We start from the raw sequence: 23,918 nt of genomic DNA on the forward strand, positions 1-23,918 counted from the left end.
AGGGGGGTTGCGGGAATGGGAAGAATGGGGGCATTGAGGCTGGAGATACAGATTTGCCAATTTGCAGGATGAAAAGAGGAGTCAAGAAAGACTGATGACGAGGAGGGCAAGCCATGGTTGTTAAACATCACAGACACACACTGCATTATATGGAAAGGGGCATTCCCTATTTTGCTGCAAGTAACTTGGTGAATTAAGTATAAAAAACAGATACAGAATTCTTCCAACGGCCCACAGAGAACTATTACCCTGAAAGGAAGAAATGAAAGAGACATGAAGAGGACGTGAAGATAGTAAGAAAAAATTGGCTTCTAAGTAAAATAAAGCCAACTGGGGGGAAATCATCAAAATAAATATGAGACCAGAGGATTTCCCAAATAAAGGGAAGGGGTATAGGCAGATGTTAACACAGTTTGTAGAAAAGTATTAAAACAAACAAACAAACAAATTAAAAAGAAAAACAAAACAGCTACCAGTATTTTTCCAAAAGGAAAACCACAAAGGCTCTATGAGGAAGGAATGAAACTGGCTCCTATAGGAAGGTAGGTAGGAATGTGCCAGAAAACACAGATAAGGGAGTAAGACTACCTTTTTTTTTTTTTAATTTTTTGAAGATTTTATTTATTTATTTGACAGAGAGAGATCACAAGTAGGCTGAGAGGCAGTGGGGTAAACAGGCTCCCCACTGAGCAGAGAGCCTTATGCAGGGCTTGATCCCAAGACCCTGAGATTATGACCCTGAGTTGAAGGCAGAGGCTTAACCCACTGAGCCACCCAGGCACCCCTAAGACTATGTTATATAGTTGTGACTTTTAAGCCATATTAATGATTTACATGTTCAAAATATATAATTAAATCAAGAGGTGAAGGAAAAAAAATCTAAAACTGAATATAAACAGAAACAAATGATCTTAACTATGTATTTATATAGCTAATCGATCACACACACAGAAAAGGAACTAACCTGTGAACTTGTAAACACAGTACTCTGTCTATCCTCCATGGGAATCTATTTAAAAGGCAAAAAGAGGGATGCCTGGGTGGCTCAATCAGTTAAGTGTCTGCCTTCAGCTTGGGTCATGGTCCCAGGGCCGTGGGATCGAGCCCCATGATCCCACACTGGACTCCTTGCTCAGCAGGGAACCTGCTTCTCCCTCCCCTGCCCATGCTCCCTCTCTCTGTCTTACAAATAAATAAATAAAGCCTTAAAAAAAAAAAGGTTTAAAAGCAAAAAGATTGACAAAAAGTCTCAAACTTTATTTGGTAGGTTTGTTGTCTACAGTGGTCTTGGTAGAATAATTTCAAAAAAGTTTTTATTTAATTTTAAGACATTGGCATGGCTGGGAACCAAGGTTCTCACCATGGGAAAAGAAAGATACAAACAAGGAACAGAGAAGGAGGAAAGAACATTGGGGTATTAGACTAGAATTGATATGTATAGAGAGAGACATAGATAATTTTTATATATATATATAATATCTATGTATGAAGTTATATATAAATAGGTACAAAAATATTTAATGAAATAATATTTCTGTTAAAATTATAATATATAAAATATGTAACTAAATATGTAAATTTATTATACTTATATTCTGTCTGCTGACACAAGTCAATAGCAAAGGGCATACTTCCTTGTTATCTAAATGTCACTCCTCCACTGGAAGGAGTCAGGAATCAGGACCCTGATTCCAGGTCTGGGGCAAGGAAAAGACAACGTGAGAGTAGACATCTTCTTACAGCAGAAAATAAGAAAGCACTTAAAAATTAGAGGAGATAGATCAAAAGGAAGCAAGAGCCAGACCAAGGGGTTCCCACTGGCCAAATGAGCCGTGATGAAATATAGTACACTGATATATATATATTTTTTTAATCTCTGAGTCCATTGTGATTTTCAAAAAAGAGGACAGGAGGGGTTAGGGTAAATCCTTCTTTACACAAGAGCGCTCCTACCCAGTGTAGAGAAATGATGGAATTAGAAAAATCACTATTTTGTAGCTACCGGTATAATACTCGATTCAGACAAGGTTTATCAATGCTGCCAAAACCACTACATGAACAGTTTTTAGGGAACAAAATGTTCAGTCTCAAAATAGCCCACAGATTACTGATTAATTACAAAGGGACAAAAATGAAGAACTCTGCAAATCCACCGAAACTAAGTAACTGAACTTTTATCGTCAACCAAGGGATCAAATGTACCATTCACCACTACTGGGACAGACTGAGGTGAGACTATCAGAAAAGTGACGACAGCAGCTATGCTGCGCTCCGGACTGTGACTGTGACCTGAATCAGACAGTGGGGAAATGATGAATCTGCGGAACTGTGGGACATGCTCCAAAACATCGCTCTAGACTTAACAAAACATCAGAGACACCCCCAACTCCTTTAAAAAAAAGGCGGGGGAGGGAGATGGAGGGCAAAGGAATGCTTCTAGATTTAAAAAAAAAAAAAAAAAAAAGAGGGATGTGAAAACCAAATCCAGCGCACGATCTCCTCTCCAGTAGATTCTGGATCAGGAAGGACAAAGAAACACACAAAAAGAACACCAATGGAACAACCGGGGAGATTTGAATATGGACTAGTTACTAGATAATATTACTGAATCAGTGTTACATTTCTGGAATGCAATAATGGCACCGAGGTTACGCAGGAAAATGTCCTTATTCCTCAGGAGTTGGAGCTACACATCGAACGGCTCAAGGGCAAAGTGCCACCATGCCCGCAACTTGCTTTCACGTGGTTCAGGGAAAAAAAAAAAAGGAAAAAAGGTATGTGAGTATACACGACCTAGCTAGATAGGCAAATGGACAAAACGTTAACCCTTGATGAATCCAGGTAAGGGGTTTAAAAGCATTCATGATCCTTGTCTTTTAACTTTCCTGTGGTTTTAAATTTTTTCTAAAATAAAAGTTAAGAAAAAAATAAGACTACAACCTCTGGACCACAGAGCCCAACCTACTCAACTATGAATGTGCCTAATTCAATGCCTGGTATACAAGCAGATACTCATTTTAAAAATAAATTTTTTTTTTAATTCTCGTTTTTCTACCAGATGCCTTATGGGTTAGTGACAGAACATATCAAGTTCTTGATATAAATAGAGTACATAAAATATAAGAGGTTGAGTAAAATAATAAAGTCCTGTCTGTGATTTAAAGCTCTCAAATTTGAGGTTATAATCACTGCTAGTTTCTCCAAGGAGACAGGAGGATTCCATTTACTTCCAAAGAACATCTGATTCCAAGCGGGATCTTATGGCCACTTTGTTCTCCAGTCTCAGCTTAAATAAAGAGAGCTGAGTACATCCTGAATTAATCCTTCCAGCGTAGCATTTCTCGGTATTCCCAAACATGATCACAGCAGCACTCGTAGCCAGAGCCATAGCCCCCATCCGTAACGAGTGGCTGTTTTCCTAAGAGCCTACATATAAAATACTTTTTCTTCTCGAGTACATTCATACACACGATCTTATTTTTTTTTTTTAACACCCTGTAAGGTAGATTGTTTTTGCTGTTTTTAACTCATGAGTAAAGCACTAGGCTTTACTATTCTGTAACCTAAACTGGGTATTCCGCTTGCCAACCTGGACCAGAGATAGAAGAGATTTGCTTCAGAAAAGGGAACCGAACAGCCACTAACATTCATGTGATTACTAACAAAACTCAAAGAAAGGAGACAGAGGTCTCTTCACAAGGATGTGTGCTCACAAGATACGCACAAGGAAAAGTGAAGTTCAGTGTCATTTAAGCTAATCTGTACTTGAACCTTTTAAGAGATAAAACCATTTGAGCAGTAATTGAGTACTACATTAACTTGGGGTTTTTTTCCTCCCTATCTATGAAGTTTTCATTGTTTAAGTAAGGGTTTCTGCAAGAGGAAGGCAGCGATGCTCCTTTCCTATTCAGAAGAGAGAGTCAAGCTGATAACGTCTGGGTGGCTTGGCTTATCACAGGTATAAGAGCCAAGCACATACCACACTTGGACATACAACTTTTTCCCAAGACTGACCCCAAATACTCTGTAATAATCAAGTGTTTTCTTATCACTGAATAATGCTATATAATCCTCTACTAGCAAGCTCTGAACTTGGCAGGGGAAGGATCCCAGAGCAAAAATAAATAAAATAAGGGGAAAACGGTGGCAGATAATATTACCAGATAGAGGCTTTGAAAAGATCCTTAAGATAACAAGATTAGCAGCTAGACTGAGAAACAAAAGTTTCATTTTTTTCTTAAGCCGGTGCAGATGCACCCTCTCCGTGATCAACAGAAATGCGACCCATCCTGACGCCAGATGACTGAACTTAGGCAGGCAACACTGTCCTCGGAGTCAGAGCTCTTTAAAAATCGGGCTAGTAAGGGCTTGGCCTTTAGCACACTGTCCTTCTAGCTCCCCAAGTAGGTACTTCTTAGTAACTAGACATTCTGAACATAAGCACCAATCACTCTTCTAAGGGGTAAATCTTTTGCATCATCTTCAGAGGGGTACGTCTCATTGATGCCAAGTCAGCAGATCCCCCTCACTCTGACCCAGAATTCTGAAGTCTTCCTACTCCTGAGGGCTCGACTTTTTGCGGGAAACTCTTACTTTGCTGGCGTGTAATTTGTTAAGTCAATCACGGCATTTTCATGCTGTAGTAAGTGCCTGCACGCGAAACCGTCCTAACCAAACAGACCCTACACACAGTCGGCACCCCGGTACTGAAAGTCGTCATTAAAACAAATGGCTACAACATGTGCACACTTCGACTTACTGTAAAGAAACATACTCATGTATATACCTGTAAAGCAGAAAAAGAAAGGTCTGTGTCAGGGTATAGTTTAAATAAGCACATGTTGGTGAGACCGACGATGCAAAGGGAAGGTGTTTCTCCGCAAGGTGGGCAAGGAGACTCAGCAGGCCTCCACCTAGAAACCAAAACAGTCAAGTGAAAAACAGGTAAGAGGGAAGTGTCGTGCAGAGACAACCAGCTAAAGGCTGAGAGCAGAACCGCTTTCTTCCTCAGTTCAGTAGAGAGATCTGTCTTCCAGTCCCACCAGGACCGAACTGGAAAAAGTAGTAAGAAATGGGGGATAAGAAAGCAGTTGAGGAAGGAACAACCTAAAGACAGAACCCGGAGGACTGCGAATCGGATGCCAGATCTGAGATTAGGTTTTCTGGAAGGGCAGTGTCACAGCGCGGGCAGGTAGGCTTCCATCCGGATCGGCAGAGGCTGGGGTCAGGGGAATTGCCTGGGAAGCTTCTGCTAGTAAGACATGCTTTAGAGGACGTCGAGGCTTCCAAGAATGTCGTGGAGAAACAATCAGCCCCATTTTATTTCCATCCAAGAGTGAAAGCTAAGGAGGGGGGAAAAAAAAAAGACTCTGAATTTCAGGACCTTGGAGACCAGGACGACGGTGGTGTCATTTGCAATAATGGAGACTTTGAGAAAAGTTGATACCTATGGCAGAAAAGATGAAAGGTTGAGCTTCTGACATGTTAACTTCTACGTTAATCCGAGCCAAGTGGCAATCTGGTACAGACAATGGGAGAGATGGGGCAGGTGAACCCTTTGTTTGCAAGCAGGTTCCTCCCTGCCCGCTCCGGGGACCTCATAATTTAATTCCAGTTTGACACTGCAGTCCACGACTGGATAGCTTAAGAGCCCCTACCTTACCGAGGAAGACTGCCAAGAGCAAGATTCTTCTTCCAGGCATTTTTAAAAGTCCATGTCACTGGAATATCATCTTCAAACACTGAGTAGCATTTAAATATATATCACAGTGCTTTCATTTTAAGCCTATTTAACATTTCTGAATCTCTAGATCAAAATGTTGGGTCAAATGACTCTATTCCAGTGAAATATCTACTAAAAGAAAAACGTTGCCCCACCCAGCGCACATCGCTCTTAAGATAATCACCGCATTCAAGACACCTGTCAGTCATAACAGATTTCATTAGTGCTGCTCTCTCTCAACCCCGCTGCCAAGTTGCTCTTTTGAGTAATAATAAAGGCCACACGTCACTTTTGCGGTGCATGTATATAAATACCTCCAGCTCCCATTCTTCTAACCCTAGTTCAAGGCCAAAAGCACCAAAGCTTTGGAGGACCAGCACTGGAAAATCTTCAAAGAGAAACTGCCCATGAACCACAACAGCAGCTGCCGGCTAGAGCCCGCAATTTAAATCTCTGAAAAAGAAACTGTGGCTTCTGAAATTTAAACAAGGAGGTGCCACTTGTAATTACAAACATTCCAGTGGGTCCCTTCCCTCCTTGATGGTTTCCAAACAGCGGCTTTTTATTTGATTTTGGTGGTGCTCCCCAATGGAGGCCTTCCTTCATGCTTTTGCTGGTGCCGCGGCCAACTCAGAAGAGGGGCGCAGGTGGCGGGTTTTTACCTGGCCTGGAATGCCCAGATCCCTCAAAACCATCTCATGTGTAATTACTTGTTTGGCCGGAAACCAAAAAAACTCAGTGCTTCGGATTTATAGCCCACATTAAATACATTTGTGAAAGAGCCTCTTAACGCACACATGCGCGCGCGTGCACACACACACACACACACACACACGCCCCTTCACGTTTCACGAACCTTAGAAATGGAACCAACCTATTTTCCCATAAACCGAAGTTCAGAAATTTAACCCTGAAGCATTCCAGCATCTCTAGCTGAAATTAAAAAATCCCTCTTTTAAATCAACAGGGCAAATCCAGAGTAGTAAAAATAGTAACCTATTTTCTCTGCCTACCCATCCCGTACCCCCGGTCCTACAAAAATAAGACCCAAATACTTACAGCTTGTTGTAAGGGTTTCCCACACCAAAGAAGGCATTCTGTGATCACTTTGGTTACAGAATACGGGCTGAAATTAGCATTTAGCCAGCGTGAGACAAGAAAAGACATCTTTTTTTCTTTTAAGCCATATACTCACAGAACGCAAAGGCATTTATGCCACGGAGGCATTCAAAGATAAATACACGAATGAGGTATCTCACAGCCATCAAACTAAAATAGCCTTGCCTACAGAAGTCCTCAGATGGAGAGCATTCATTCTGAGAACAACTGGAAATGGCCAGTCTCGCCATGGGTGCTTTCCATAGTGCGCCACAGTTGAGGGATTAGCAACAATTAGGGCATATTTACACAACCATATTTACACAACAATAAAACTCATCTTCTCCAATCCAAACAAAACCTTGCTCAAAATAAACCAAACCACACACGAAAAGGTCTCCTGTACAGGCAGTAATCGAAGCTCTGGCTTCTCTAGTTTCTGCCTCGGCTTTGCGCCACCGTAATAAGCCTTCACCCTACACCAGTCCAGCCGGGGTAGGGCCAACATTCTGCATTACCAGGGGAGAAAATGTACATTCAGTTCAGGATACTATGATTGAGGGGAGGGAGGAGATAGGGAACTGTATTATAGATAGATAGATAGATATGGAGCAAATGATACAATGTCCAAGATTTGTTGAAACTCATCTGAGAAGGTGAGGAAGCAGACAGAGGCCAGACTGACCATGGATGGATAATTTACAGAACTGGGCGACTGGCACACAGGGTTAATGATGGCATTCTTCCTCCTTTTGCATGTATTTGGAAATCTCCATAATAAAAATGGAAAAGTAAAACATGATCCATGTTAAAAAAAAGTCATCTCACAAATCTTTTTTTTTTTTTTTGCTTAAATTACTCTCAGCTTTTTCTCTGCTTAAATGAAAAGGGACGAATAGCTAGAAAGAAAATGAAGATCTCTTCTTGCTCTTAACTAAGGATTCTTCCTTTTGGCCTTAGTTACACGGGACCTGTTCCACTGTTAGTATTAATCCTTGAAAAGACAAACGAAGAGCTAAAACATCTAAAGCTGGGGCTCCTGAAGCCGAGTTTTCACACATCTGACTTATCACAGTGACACACGTCCAAAAGCTCTCCCCTATGAAGGTGCTTTGGACGGCATTCGTGTTGTGACTGCCAAATAAAGTCCAGAGGTTTCAGAATCATTTGTCAACACCAAAGACAACCTTACCAAGAACCGGTGCTTTTATCTCAGAGGTCACTCCTCTGATCCATGGGTTTATTACCTAGAACACCAATTAATCTTGCTGTCTTCACAAGATAAACTAGGCCTAGCCAAGATATGGTGTGGCCATGATCCACATCCTCGCTGGGGCAACCATGCTGGGCAGTGGAAGAGGTTTGCTGACTCTCTATCAAGGGACCTGGTCCCCATCCGGGCCATACAGCTGACTTATCCTCAGTTCCATGGTCAGCAAGCACGGTCCTTCCCTCTCCAGGTTGAGGCTGCCTAACTACAAAAGAATGAGATTTCAGCAGACGATCTGTAACCTCCTTCCCCTTACAAAAATTCCACAATTATAAGAATCTCTAGTTCCTCAACAGGTAATAAGAAAAAGGAGTTTTGGTGTTAAAATGTCACATTTTCCATTACATACGTTTTGATGCGCATATGAATATTGTATTGGGTAAGTTTTGTGTATATGTGCATATATATGTACATATATGTGTGTGCCTATATACATATTTGAGGAGTGCACATACTGACTGATACCATTAGGTATTTATATGGGACTAATTGCTTCCAACTCAAAGCAGCAAATTTTCAATTCTGCAACAGATGTCGCTGTGTGATTTCTCCTTTCTATGCTGGATTTTCAGTTAAAAACGCCCAGCGTAATGGTCAGTACTATTCTTCCCAAGAAAGAGATGCAGCATTTGAATCCTTAGGATTTATTTCTTACAAATTTTCTTTATAAGCTGGTAAATTTCCATTCAAATCATAGCATAGATTAGTTTGGCCCCATTTAAGAGATCTCCCACATAAAAATAGGCCTTTTGTGCACGTACACGCACGCGCACACACACACACACACACAAACACACACCCATTTTTTAAATGTAAATTCTAAGTGGCCGATTAGGCATTAAAATGTCACATACAAAAACCCAGAGAATGAGACAGTTTCTATTCACAGCAATACTATCAATTTTTTAAACCCTGAAAATCATTCAGCAATGCAGGCCAAGGAATTATAAAAATTCACTTATGTCTGAGGCCAATATGTACCAGGTATAGGCAAAAGTCACGAATAACTCCAAGAGCACCATTAGTGATAATGAAAATTTTGGATTTCAGTTGTTATAGCATTTCTTTAAAAATAAATAGTAAGACTAGTATATAGTTTGCAAGATATCTTACCTATCTGACATTCTCTATCAACCACTGCTTGACACATGTCACAAAAAAGTGACATCTCTTTCAATTCAACCAGTAGGTCCTCCAATGACCATGAGTCTCAACAGGTAGATAGCACAGTCTTCTGTTGAAATTCAGAGCTAGGAGAAAGCATTTCAAAGCCTCCCTTTCAGACCCAGGAACCTGTTACCTTCTGGGCTTTTAGAGGGAGTAGAGCGAGATGAGCAGTCAGGGAGTCCAGGACCGACTCGATAAGAATATGAAGTCAGGAAGTGGGAGAGGAAGCGAAAGTGTCCCGCTTTTTGGCTTCTCCCCTGTCCCACTCCCCTTTACCAGGAGGGCCATTGGGGAAAACTGGATAAAGCATGTACAACATCCATATGAATAAAGCTCTTTGTTCCAGAGAACTGCCTGCTCTTTTATTCCCCCCTTTTTCCGTATTTGTTCATTTCAAAAGATTGCTCAATGGGCCTCTTGTTCCTCCAAAATGTCCCAGGCAAATAATGCAAGCTTGTCTCGTCACACAAGTCACTAAATGAAGCCTTGTGCGTCTCCAGTGACACACTGTAAATATAAAGTGGCATTAATGAGGGATATTTTATCAAAGCTATCACAGACAAGTGCAAGTCCCTCCTGCGGCTATTCAATTTGATGCAGGGAAAGGCAACAATAGCAGGATGGCACTTTTTGTAAAGTCCCCATCCCCGGTATACAAGCCCCAACAGGCCGAGACAAGCCAAACTCAGCCCCTGGGCTTCCCAGCACCAACACAAACCCCCACCCATCAGCCAATCTCTCTAACGCTAAAAAATGTAAGAGAAGCAACACCCATGCATACACGGGTTCACGCCGCAAGAGAAGCAACACCGATGCATACACCTAAAACGTAACAGGCATGATTTACACTGAGGAGCGAGTTTCCACAATCCCGTTTCTGCTGTGTTTCATTAACATCCATTTACTCCACACACCACAGGAGGGATTGGAGATTTTCTCTCGGGGACAGACGGATTCAGTGACAACTGAAGACAGAACCAAGACCTAAAGCAGGATGGCCCCAGACTGCTATCCCAGCGAGCATGTAAATGAAACACGCCTAATGAAGTTCGAGGGCAACACCAACAGGTTTCTCTAACCTGACAGTGGCACCTGGAGGCCTCCGGAGAAAGCTTAACAGGAGAGGACTAAGGAAGCAAAGCCCCTCTGGTGCCTGTCTAGAAGTCTCCTCCAGGTGCCCAGGACCTGGGGGCTAGGCCCACACCCCTTCCCCAAGCCATCACCCAAAAATGCGGAAAGGAAGAAACAGATTTAAAGGCAGTCATCTCACCCCCTCACTACAAATCAAACCCAATTACTTTCTAATTTGAACACAATCTGATAACCAGCGTACAAACAGGGATGTACACAAGAGCAAGAAGCTGCTTCCATGGTAACTGGCAACAGAATTTTCTTGTAGCTTTGACATGCACGGTTGAGTTCCAGACCGCTCCTTTCTGAGTCCGCATACATCCCTCGCTGGGAAGGCAACTTCTCACCGCGAGATAGTTACAAATATAGTACTGTCGCTACTACCCGGTGCCGTCAATGAGCAGGCTTGACGGAGGAGGCATCATCTAGACCTCCTCTGTTGCCAAGCGGCATTGCACGGCTCCCATTTTTAGTCAAAAGGCAACATCCCCGACCAGCGCTGTTCCCCCCCCTTTTTGCAGCCAATACAAGTCTATTGTTGCCTCTATTATGCGCCAGTTACCGAGTCTTTACTCACGCTCACGTTTAACTGACACTGGCGCTTTTTACAATGCAGCAGTATGAGGGATCTCTTTCACGAACATTTTATTGAACCCATCCAGTCAGAGACATCACCCGAAATGAAGTTGTAACCACACCGGCAAAGGCTGAACCCAATTATCTCGTAACTCATAAATTAAGAATTCACAGAGGAAAAACACATAAACAACATCCGGAGACAAGCAGTGGCATGGAAGAAAAAACCCTCAGCTCTGGAACTGAGCTGCTGCCAGATTCCCACCCCTGTGCATCCCTGATACGTTCCCTGAGCCGAGCTCCCTTGCAAGCCTGTTTGCGGCGGGCGGGGGGGAAGGTAGAAACCAACCCGGCATCCCCGAAATCCAAAGCTAGTACCCCCGACATCCCCGTTTCCTACAGCGTGACTCCTGCGGTGTTTACGTAACTGTGTGTCCTCTAGCGTGTAAACAAAAGGCACAGCCCAAGCGGAGAGGCGCCCAGTAGAGGCACGGTGGCCCCAGAGCTGCGCCCGCCGCGGCCGGGGGCTCCGCAGGTGGGGGCTGAGCTCTCGGTGTCCTCCGCCACTTGTTGCTCGCGGGTCCTGCAGCTCCCAGGCTGCAAGGAGGGGCTTTGCAGGCGCCGAGCCCTGCTGCATCCCCTCCTGCACCTCCCGCACCTCCCCCCCGCGGTCCCCGCGCCTCCGGGCCCCGCTCCCCACCCGGAGCCCGCAGCGGCCGGCGAGGGATGTGTGGATGCCGCGCGGCCGCGGAGCTTGGCGGTGGCGGGAAGGAGGCAGGGTGCAGTACGGCCAGCCTCTCGGCTGGGGAAGAGCTCCGGCTCCCTTTTGTTAGCAAAAGCAAACACTGCCCTCTTCTTTCCCGACCGCGCCAACGCGCCCGGCACACGGGCAGCCACACAGCGTGCTCCTGCCGAGTGCACGGCGTCTTCGGGGAAGGCGCCGGGCGTGCAGAGCCGCCCCTGGGCAAATTCCCAAGACAGCTCCGCACACAGGGGGCGCCCGGAGGCCCGCAGGGTGCCCGCCTGGCCGCAGAGGCCGCGAACCTCCCGCCACCACCCTCGGGCTGCCGAAAAGGACCGGCAGTCTGTAAATCCGGCGTCCCCACTCGCGGCGGAGGACGCCGTGGGGCAAGCGGGCTGCGGGCTCCCGGCCCCTTCCCGCAGAGGCGGCGACAGCAGCCTCCCCCCTCCGCGGGGCCGGGCCTGAGGAACTTTCCCAGCCTGGAGCCGAGCCCGGGAGCCCCGCAGCCGGGCAGCGGGGGGTGGAGGGGGGTGGTGGTGCGGAGGGCCGCTACCGGGCTGGAGGGAGACACGAGGGGCGCACTGTTCCGAGGACGGGGGCGGGGGTGGGGGAGAAAGGCAGAGCGCGGGGAGTGCAGGAGCGACCAGACAAGTCTGGGGATGTCCTGTGGATCGGTGAGCAATCACGCTGGAGGCGGCTGCTAGTCAGCCATGGGGAGGCTTGGGGGATAGAGATTTAGGGGGCCCGCTGGAGAGGTGGAGGCGAATGGGCAGCCCTGGGACGGGAGGACCTGCAAGTTAGGGGGACAACAACGAGTTTGGGAGGGTCCGGAAGGTTGGGGGGGTCCCCTCCATCCATCCCCTTCTCCCATATTCTCGAGCCCCCGGGCCCCCCATTCTCACTCCACTCCTCACCCCGCGCCAAGCCGGGGAGAAAAGGTGTGGGTGCAGCCATCCCTAAGGGCTCCAATTCCCACCCAGATGGGCAAGGGAGAAGGGAATCACCGAACCCCTCTGCCTCTTCATCTCAGCCCTGAGTTTCCTCTCCACACTCCCTCCGACTCGGATTTAGGAAGTGGGGGAAGGTTGTCATGGAAACGTTCCCCCCTTCCACGGCTATGGCTACTGAGGTGCCTTAGGAGATTTAGAGGGCCAACCGGCCGGTGTCGACACCTACCTGTGGGGATCAGTGCCGCGGCGGAGAGGAGCAACAGCAGAAGCCGGAGTCGGAGCCCGGGAGGCGCCGCCGCCGCCGCCACCGCCGCCACCGCCGCCGCAAACTGGGATCCGCTCGGCAGCACAGCACTCGCCATGTCGGGCACCTGCCTCAGACTGGCGGCGGTGGCTTCCTCCGGAGCCCGAGCGGACAACTAATGAGATGCTAATGAAATGCACTGGAGGCGGAGTCCGGACCGACCAATCATAGAGCCGCTAGCCCAACCCGGCTCTCGGAGGACTCGCCCCCTCCCCCACCCCGCCCCCTGGCGCTGGCGTTCGGCGGCGCGCCCGCGCCACCTAGGGGCGGGGCTAAGGGGAGGGGCGTATGCAAATATGTTTATGTTAAAATTCGTTTTCGCTTCCCTGGGATCAAGGAAAAAGTGTTCTCCTGGGCGCTTAGCTTGTGGGGGCTCGGGCTCCAGGGGGCGGGTCTCGCTTCCCGGACACCTATATTAGGAATGTATATAGCAATCGCTATAACCGACCGACAACTGGAGAATCTCCCTAGGAGGAGGCTCCCCTGCCCGGTACACCGAGCGCATCTGGCCTGGAAACCACACGTTGCAAATTTCCGTCACTCACCTTGCACCGAAGGAATAGATCTTTGGAAAACGGGGGCTGTTCGGGAGTGGAGAGTGAGAATGCAGGTCCCCGGATTGACAAAACAATCTGGGAGAAGTGCATGCGTGCTTTGCACGTCCGGCGGAGCGGGAGAGCCCGCTCAACAACCTAGCGGTAGACTTGGGCATAGTTGGGAGAAAGGAGCCCGAGTCGGGCTCTGGGATTTTCGAGTCGGTATCTTTGCGGTAGATTTTCCGGAAAGGTAGATCGGGGAGGGTCGGCTCCGGCTCCCCAGCTTGCCGAAGATTTCCCTCCTGCCCTTTATATATATGTGCGTATTTATTACATTTGACATATGTAATAATATATATTTACGATTACACACATCCAACAAAAAATCTTTTCTGTCAAGGCTTCGGGGTGGTGGGCGGACGCGGGGGTGTGTGTGTATTAAGATGGGGTCTGCCATCTTCCTCCTTCGGGGTTCAAACCCATTCCCTCCTTCTCTACGCCCCCAGTCCTTCCTAAGGCGGCTGGGGACCAACAGGTGCTCTGAGCTTTCCGTATCTCTGGGAGAGGCTCTCCTGGCTGAAATGATTTGCTTCTGCGGACTCGCTCTCTCCGAAATTGCCTCTGCTTTCTTTTCAACCAGGCAGCCGGCTCTCTTGTTTGTCTGCTTTTTAATTACTTATTTTCTTCCCCTCTAGAAGATCGTATGCGCTCTGACCCTCTGTTGCTCAAGCATCAAATTGAAGGACGAGCCATATTAAGTGTAGAGGTTTATAATAATTTAAGTATTCATAGAATGCAGAACAATAAGATGTAGGAAATACAATTTGCATAATAAATATCAATATCACAACAGCTAAAACAAACCATGACAAATTATCTGTGGCTAAATGACCAAGAGATTACTGAATGTAAATTGCTGTAGTCTAGAGGAGCTGCACCGAATGACTTGCCTGGCCCTCTGTCCTCGTCTAGCTAAAAACATAATAAAATAATAAATTAAAAAATATCACATATCAAAAAGGAAGTCAAGATCTGCCAACACCCACCAAATGAGTTACACTTAAAAACAGCCTCCTAGTATCCATTATGCATAAACTAATTTCAAGACTGCCCTGTCTTCACAGCCCTGGATATTCTGCTCTGTCTACAGGCCCTGATGCATGAACTACAGGCAGATCTCCAGAAGTCAGGAAAGCTCCAGTGTACACACATGGTGCTACATGAGGAAGGAAACCATCACCGTGTGGTCACCAGGATAAGGTCCAATCTGCAAAGTCCTACCTAGTCTTGTCACCTCTGGAAGTACAGCTACCTGGACAGACCAAAGGCAGAGCAAAGAGTTCTGCCAAAATCAGGATTAAAAAATTTGAGGCTATGTGTATGTTGAAAGTGATGTGTAGGGACACCTGGGTGGCTCAGTCAGTCCAGCCTTAGGCTCAGGTCATAATCCCAGGGTCCCGAGGTGGAGTCCCACATGGAGGTCCTTGTTCAGTGGGAAGCCTTCTTCTCCCTCTGCCCCTTCCCCCTGCTTGTGTGCTCTCTCTCTCTCTGACAAATAAAAAAATAAAATTTAAAAAAAAAAAGTGATGTGTAAACTGTAAAGTAAGGTCCTATATGCCAGAAACTCGAGCACCTAGCTCAGTGTAATATTGGTATTTGCTATTATTATTATTATTAGCTTTGCAATTATTGTTTTTATTAAGTATTTTGCATACACAATCTCATTTAATAGCTGGAACAATCCCCATGGCACATACTATTATCTCCCATTTTATATTTTTGAAACATAGAAAGATTGAGTGATTGCCCTGAGGTCCAAGTTGTTCTTTTTTTTTTAAGATTTTTTTTTAATTTATTTCACAGACAGAGATCACAAGTAGGCAGAAAGGCAGGCAAAGGGGTCGGGGGGGAGGGAAGCAGGCTCCCTGCCGAGTAGAGACCCCCATGCAGGGCTCGATCCCAGGACCCCGGGATCATGACCTGAGCCAAAGGCAGAGGCCTTAACTCACTGAGCCACCCAGGCGCCCCAAAGTCAAAGTTTTTAAGGTGCAGACAAGTCTTGCACAATTAACCACTATGCTATACTGTGCCTCAACAAATATTTGTTAAGTGAATGAATAAACATCACATTATAATGCATGAATAATAAGCATCGGATAGCTACATTTTTAACATAAGGCAAAAACATGCCAGCAACCGAGAAACATTTTTTTAGATAACAGGATTGCATTACACTCCTAAGGAAAAGCATTCCTTATGAGGCTGAATCTCCACGAGAGTCTAGTTAGGCCCCAAGCCTCCCACACTAGGAACACAGTATGGGGACATTGGAAGATGTGGAGTGTTTTCATCTCCCTTCATTCTCTTGGCACATCAAATGAACACCTACTCAAATTTCCAATTGGCAAAGAACAATATGGGACATTTCTGTAGGAAATGCTAATGCTGTGTGACTTACCTCACCAGAGGGATGCACATAGCTTTAGAAATTCCACCCAAAAACTGCCACCTGCGACAAAAGCTTCAGGAACCTGGTTAACACCCATGTCCCCAGTCGTGCGACATCTTTAGCCCTGGTCTGCATGGAAAGACCCACAGCTGAAAATTTAGGATGAAGCTGTTGCTACCCAATACACTAGCCACGCTCCCCACTCCCCCCACTCAGCTCTTTCACACTGAAGATCTCGCCAAGCGATTTAACATATGGAACATGTGAAGAACGTATCAAATTCCCGCAGCCGCTAAGTACAAGTTATGCCTACTCTGTCTTTCTCATAGTAAAGCTCGTCATTTTCTGCTTCATGGACCAGAACTCCTCGCCAACGACAAGTTCCAACATTTTTCCCCTTGCTACATGGATTTAACCAATTTTGAAAGCCAGATGGTGTTTTTGCCATTTATAACTGATAATCAATTGTTTTGTGAATTTAATTTTTCAAGAAAGAACTGAAATACTTATCAGAATTACAATCTGGGGACTTCTTGTGTTAGAATAAAATTGCCAGAAGCGCCTAGAACCTAGTCCTTTTTTTTTTTTTTTTTTTTCGGGAAAACTTTAAAGAGCGAGAGAGAGAGAGAGAGAGAGAGACCCTTGTATTGTTTGCCTTCACTCAAACAGTTGAAAAATATGGAAAAACATATAGGAAAAATAAACATGAAGGAGAGATTCATGTTTTGCTAAATAAATTAGGGAATAATCAATGAGAACTAGCAACATTTTGCTTTTTAATATGCTAACTGTTTGGGTATCTGTGTATAAAAAGCTCTAAAGACAAATTATTAGGGAAAATAAAACAATGCTTGGAGTCAGCATTTGTCCTGCTACTGCAGTCTTTGAGTAACCATAGGGAAGTGGTTTAATCAGTTTACGGACTGAAGGTTTTTTGTCCTCTCCACTGGAACACCCCACCCCCATTCATCTGTTGAAGCCCTACCCCTTAATGTGATAATATTTACAGGTGGGGCCTCTGGGAGGTAATTAGGTCTAGGTGAGGTATAGGGTGGATGGATACCATTCTGATGTCCTCAGAATCGATACCAGAGCTCACTCTCTACAAGCAGGTACTCAGTGCCTGTACGCCAGGAAGGGGGGCTCTCACCAGAGCCTAACAATCCCGGCACCTTGACTTCGGACTTTCGGCCTCCGGAACGGTGAGAAAACAAATGTCAGTTATTCAAGCTGCCCAGTCTCTGGTATTTTGTTATAGCAACGGGAACAGACTACAATAATCCTTAAGCCTAAGCTTCCATTGTCAAAGGGTAAATTAAAATTATAATAAATGTCAGCTTTTAATAGAAAGTCTTCCATAAATTAAAGTAAGCTAGCAGTATGTTAGAATATTGGACTGGATAGACTCTTGGTCTATCTAGCAGGTAGCTCATCTGTACTCAGATTAAGACTAAGCTGCTCATCTTCCGGGGCATCAGTCTATGAATCTTTATGAAATATAAAGCCAGCTAAATCCGTACTCCTAAATGAGTAATTAACCACTTTACCCACAGGTTTATTCTTCTAGAATCCTAAAGTTGACAGTAAACTTTTGCATATCGAGACTAGAATACCAGTTCAAAGGAAAGGGAAGTGGGAAAGTACGGTATAAACTACACAGAAACCAGGTTGAGCAGCAGCCCCTGTGCAGATGGAAAGGAAATTTGCCTTGGAGACCAAGTCACAGTTTGTCGCGATCAGATATCTAAGAATATATCTGGGTATATATGACTGATCCAAATATATACCCTCTCTTTTAAAGATTTTATTTTTTTAAAGATTTTATTTATTTATTTGACAGAGATCACAAGTAGGCAGAGAGGCAGGCAGAAAGAGAGGAGGAAGCAGGCTCCCCACTGAGCAGAGAGCCTGACGTGGGGCTCAATCCCAGGACCCTGGGATCATGACCTGAGCCGAAGGCAAAGCCTTAACCCACTGAACCACCCAGGCACCCCAAAGATTTTATTTTTATTTTTAAGTAATCCCTACACCCAACGTGGGATCGAACTTACAACCCCAAAATCAAGAGTCTCAAGTTCTAACAACTGAGCCAGCTAGTCACTCCCAAATCTAATTCAATAAAAGAAAATATATAGAGAGCACCCCAATGGGACAATCATCGTTAAGTCCTGGGAATAAAAGATGCATGAGAAAGCATGTAGGAGCACCTAGGTGGCTCAGTCAGTTAAGCATCCAACTCTTGATTTCAGCTCAGGTCATGATCTCGATATCCTAGGACTGAGCCCTACACCAGGTTCCACACTCAATGCAGAGTTTACTTGGGATTCTCACTTTCCCTCTACCTCTGTCCTTCCCGCTGCTCATATACATTCTCCTTCCCTTCCTCCTCCCTCTCTAATAAACACACAGAGAGAGAGAGAGAGAGAAACTACCTACTGGCAAGGAACTCAGAGTATAGTAAGGAAGACAGATGTACACCACAATCATTACATGTGATAAATGCTTTTATTATAATATGTGCACACAGCCCTGTGTGAGCAGAGAAGGGAGGCTCCTAACTATCCCCAAGGGGCAAGCGTGACAATCTGTATATCAGGGGAAAATTCCCACAAAAGAGTGTTCAAGAACTGAGGCTTGGAATTTGAACAAGACTCCTCAGCACAGGCAGGGAGACCACTGAGCATGAGGGGAGGTATGAATAGGGGAAAGGTCATTTGCAAGGCCCTTTAAGCTTAGGAGGGCGTGGTGTATATTTGGGAAATGACAAATAAAAGAGCTGGATCACAGGTTACCAGATGACAAGTGGTAAGAGGAGAAGTTGTGAAAAAATATACAGGAACCAGGGAGACCCTTGATTGACATACTACGAAGTTTCAATTGTTGATTATAGATAAAGGGAACCAACTTAACTAGTAAAAGTTCATGGTCAGTTTTACGTACTAGAAAGGTTATTCTAATGGTATCCTGGTAGACAAATCTGAAGATGAATCTTAGATATGTACTTCTGGCCTCTGACCAGGTGCTTGGTCAAAGGTACCATTCATCCAAGACAGGTGTCGGGGTAGGAAACAGGACCATCTGATGGTTTACTATTGTTTGGGGGATGGGCTATGGGAAAAAGATGATGATTTCACTTTGGAACAAGTTGGTTTTGAGATGCCTGTGAAGTATTCAACCAAGGTGTCAAGAGCATGGAGATGGAAGCTGAAACCAAGGACCGGGGGGAGAGGGAGGGCAGGTGGGCACCTAAAGAGAATATGTGAAAGAACTTTTTAAAAAAGAGCCTGGAACCAGGTACCTACACTAACCCCTGACCCCTAACCCTAAGCCCAGTCTAAACCCTGGATCTGACAAAGTACCGTCCTGAACACAGGATAAGAAAAACTAAGAAGCAGCCTAGTTATTTTGGAGAAGACGCCAAACATTTAAGAACTAAGAGTATTTCTGAAAATGGGTGTGAAGGAAGAGATTAGGAAGAATAAAAATAAGCTAGGAGTACGACTACGATAAACACCAATTATTTAGGAAATTGGTGGAGCTTGAAAAGGAGCGACATGGGGATAGGGAAAGAAGAGAAAGAGCTCAACAAGGAAGGAGTAGTGATTCACCATGTCTCTTGCTACAAAGAGGTCAGATAAATACATTTCATAAAAGCGATGAAGAGTTGCCACTGGAGATAAAAATGCTGAGGACCAGTATGTGCCCGGCCTCTCGCTGAGCATAAACAGTTTGATTCAAGTTTGACAAAACAAGGAAAAAGACATGCGCTAATTTTGCTTATCTTGCCGGTAGGGCAGGAAGAGGTGATTTGTTAGTGATTTTCTTATATGGAAGAAACAGGTTTAGAGTTTTTCAGTTTGACATTCAATTTCATTGACACTGACAGACAGCCTTGGGTTGGATAGAGGGATTGTTGCAACTGAGGCAACTCAACTAATTATCACGTACAGACCTTGGTTTTTTATTTTCGAACGAACATAGGATTGGTCATGGGGCTGCAAAAGTTTTCCCACACTTTAGAAGTCATATTTTCCTGATATGATATCATAATTGTCAGATCCAGCTTTGTGATAATTCCATAGCAGGATAGCAAAACTTCCCAGGCAGTGGGATTGCTGCAAGATCCATTAAAAACAGATATTGATATCTATAGATTTTCATAAGGCTGCAAATACAAAATAGCCATATTATGAATATGAGATCATATCACTTGTGTTGCTAAAAGATGACAATGGTAATATAACTTTTTGTAATATGGGTTGTAAACAGGACAAGCTCTGAATAGAAATTTGTCTAGAAAAAACTATTTTGCAGTCCCAAACAGGGTATATTTTTAGGCAAACAGCCTCCAAAGCTCAGCCCTGGAGTCTTATGATGGCCCTGACCAAGGTTTCACGTTTGTCTTTAGGGTTTCAAGTGACCCACAAATTCCTCTTCCAGGGTTTTTTTTTTTTTTTTAAAGATTTTATTTATTTATTTGACAGACAGAGATCACAAGTAGGCAGAGAGGCAGGCAGAGAGAGGAGGAAGCAGACTCCCTGCTGAACAGAGAGCTTGTTGTGGGGCTCCATCCCAGGACCCTGGGATCATGACCTGAACCAAAGGAAGAGGCTTTAACCCACTGAGCCACCCAGGCACCCCTCCTCTTCCGGGTTTTGAATTGGGTATTCTACTTTTGTTTCTTTCCCTTTTTTGGTTAGCCTGCCTCACTGGGGAGCTACATAGAGATCTTATATTTTTGCACAAAACAGCTCAAGCATATTCATTCTTCAAACTCTCAGCTGAAGTCAACCCATCCTCTGACTTACAGCAAACACCAAACCCTAAATTTCCAAAGCCCTGCATGTCATTTAGCAATGCAACTCACATTAAAAGTCAACGCCTGCCTAAATCCCATGTAACTCTTTGAAAACGTAGGGGTTTGTCCAGAGGGTTCCAGAAGAGGAATTCTCATCTTACTCTTTTGCAGATTTACGTAGATATTTTTTTCCCTCTCTTAAAAGTGGTTTCAGCTCTCCAAGGATACCCTTCTCTCAGCTAGCGAGAACCCCATGTGGTGCTTTGAATATCTTCCTCTACCTGTCCCCAGACTGTGAACAACTGAAGTTCAGTTTGTTTAAAGATCGTGTTTTGAAGAAAAGCAAGGCTTAATTTCAGTCTTTCATGTTTGTTGACAGCATTGTCACTCGCTAAGCTATTTCTCAAAGACTTTCGTTACAGTACTAATATCTCTCTATATATTTTATTCATGTGGCTGGGTCTGTGATGAGTAACACATTAATGCAAAAATCTCGATATGGCCACAAGATGCCAATACACAGCACAGGGATATCCTCCTCCACTACAGTTAATAAAATGCAGTAAATAGCATAAAGTTTCAGAGGCAATTAGTACAGTTCATGACTTCAATTATTAAAAAAAAAAACCCTTATGATTTCTAATAATTGTTATTTATCTTTCATCTAAAGTGTTCCTCTTGTCTGTGTCAGCTTTGGCCCAGAAATAGTATCGCCAGTGGGGAAAGTATACAGCTGCAGCTTGCCACAATAGGATAAGGAAGAGAAATCGAAGATCAGGACCCTAGAGCCTACTACTTTTCTTGGAGAGCTACTCCATGGGACAGTGGATTGATCTTATTCTGCTGTGCTGGCCACTCAGGTCCTCCCACCAAAGTCAATTACTTGTCTTCTCAGTTCATGGAGCCAACCCGAGGAGTGCATTTTCCTTGCTAATGCAGAGGAGGAGAAAATCTCATGAAGTCAAGTCGAATTCAGGAAAGGTTCACCAGTTCCGAGTTGGTAAGGCCTCTGGCATATTAGTCTCCTAAAGAGGTACTGTGTATTACAAGGTCATCTTAATATCAGAGACCTCCAACTCACTTCATCTGATTCCATTCTTATTCGGGCAGGAAACAAGCCCAGAGGAGGGAAGGTCCAGCCCTCTGTCTCCAGGCAACGGCTGTGGGTCCACACTCTGCTCCTAAAAAGCTCTCTCAAGGACTCTAGCATTCCAGAGGACCTGGAAACATCATTACTCGGTATTTAAATTACTCTGTCCCCTCTTCTCAAACTTACAAATCATCCATCACACTTGTATTCAGAGTAACCGTGTTCTGCTGGTAAGTTACATATGTTCGACATCTACCGCGAATAGAACTTCTGATTTACAATTTACAAAATTATCTCTTTCACCCTCTGGGTGTGCACGGCAGCTCTGCCAGGGGTTTTACTCGATCTGTGTTTTGCTAGGAAGATGAAAAAGAAAAGAAATAAAAAGCCTTCTTCATTCTCCCCCCACTCCTCCTTCATCAAATGCGCTAATAAAACTCTCTTTTGATTTAGAAGGAATTCTGTTGAGGACCTAAAGGCGTGTCAACGTGGTACTGCCACTTCTTCCTCATCTGATTCTTTTCCCAATTGGCAGCACTTTACAGAGAACCACATTCTCTCAAAACCAATGATACAGGGGTATTCGGAATAAACAGAAGAGCTCCTAGTCAGTGAATATCTCAGATTGCTATGGATTGTGACTTTTAAAGCCAGTTCCTAGGAACTCAGCCTTTTTATCTTCAAATGTTCCAAAATTAATTTGCCGAGCCGTACAGATGGGCTCTCTCCCTTCACTAAAACTGCCTTTAAAATCACTCAAGTTTAGACGGTGCTTCCCATATGGAAACGGAGGGGAGGTGATTTCTAGTGTTTCCTTCTTGTTGTTTTTTAACTATATCATTGATTTATTTATTTTGAATAATTGAGAAAAGAGATCTGTTTTGCAGAGGGCAAGAGGGCTGTAGCTAATGCACAAACAGCGGGCTCACAACAGTAGCTCAACTCAATTATCTGGGGCCTGGGGAGGCTCCAACCTACCCATTTCTGTTTCTCAGAGGCAGGCTAAAAAATCACCCAAATGGAACTGGTTTGCTGAATCAGGTTACAATGGCCAATTCCATATTCTCATTATTTTCAAAAGATTGCTCCTCTGCTCTGAAAGGCATTGCAAATAAACACGAGAAAGAAAAAGAAAACTCACCTTCTCCCTGCAAAGACTCAACCTTAAGGATAGCTTAGCACTCGTGTTCCCTGGCATTTCTGGGAAGCCCCAAAGCTCAGAATCCCTGAAAGGACATGGGGATAGCAACCTAGAAACCACAAGAGGAAGACTATCACTGTAGCTCCCTACTCACTACTAAATGGTCTTTCTATTTGAGGTAATCCATAGAATTTTTTTTTTTTTTTTTTTTTTTTAGGGCTCTAACATTCCCATAAAATACATCATTTATGGACACTTCGTGTTTTAGTTGAAACCTTTGCTCTTGAAGGAATTATAATTTTTCTGAAGGTCAGTGGCCTATTCTGTTGACCATTAAGTTTGTTTGTAAAGGTGAAAAGGCCGAAGGGGGGACAGAAGGCACTAAGTATATGCCAAGAGATGTGCTAGTTTGCCTTCCATGGAAAATGTCTTCTCTTTTCAAAAGCTCTCCTTTTTTCTCCACCGATAAGCATATCATACAAAGGCCCTCGTGGCAGGAAAAATTTGAACTAGACTTATTTTGATCCTAAAAAAGGTTAAGGGGACATTATTTAAATTTTTTGCTGAGGGGAACCAGACTGTCAAACTACTTCACTGGCAAGAGGAATAATGCAGATAAAATCTGCATTCAAATGCTTTATTACTATTTTTCTTTGGGACATTCAAAATGCGTTTTTGGAAACCATCAATAAAATGAAAAGGCAGCCTACTGAATGGGAGAAGGTATTTGCAAATCATACACCAATGAAGGGTGAATATAAAAAATATATAAAAAGCTTATACAACTTAAACAAACAAACAAACAAACCCAAACAACCCAATTTAAAAAAAATTGGGCAGAGGACTTGAGTAGACATTGTACCAGAGAAGACACACAGATGGTCAACAGACACCTGAAAAGAGGCTCATCATCACTCATCATTGGGGAAATGCAAATCAAAACT

At 44.3% G+C, this 23,918-nt stretch overlaps 1 protein-coding gene across 8 annotated transcripts in view; it reads right to left on the reverse strand.

The window, feature by feature from the left end:
• Positions 1–13,069, reverse strand: part of CADM1 (cell adhesion molecule 1) — a 326,555-nt gene extending 313,486 nt beyond the window's left edge. For 3 of the 8 annotated variants that reach the window (XM_032359975.1, XM_032359969.1, XM_032359966.1), the window contains exon 1: positions 12,883–13,068. In XM_032359975.1, coding sequence (XP_032215866.1) covers positions 12,883–13,018 — 136 coding nt within the window. In that variant the 5' untranslated portion in view covers positions 13,019–13,068. Of the gene's footprint in view, positions 1–5,662; positions 5,718–6,036; positions 6,490–12,882 lie in introns of those variants that run through there. The other 5 variants (XM_032359970.1, XM_032359964.1, XM_032359977.1 and 2 more) reach the window with 4 other exon arrangements.
• Between the last annotated feature and the right edge of the window lie 10,849 nt (positions 13,070–23,918).

The sequence above is a fragment of the Mustela erminea genome, chromosome 9 (genome assembly GCF_009829155.1).
Source record: "Mustela erminea isolate mMusErm1 chromosome 9, mMusErm1.Pri, whole genome shotgun sequence".
NCBI lineage: Eukaryota > Metazoa > Chordata > Mammalia > Carnivora > Mustelidae > Mustela > Mustela erminea.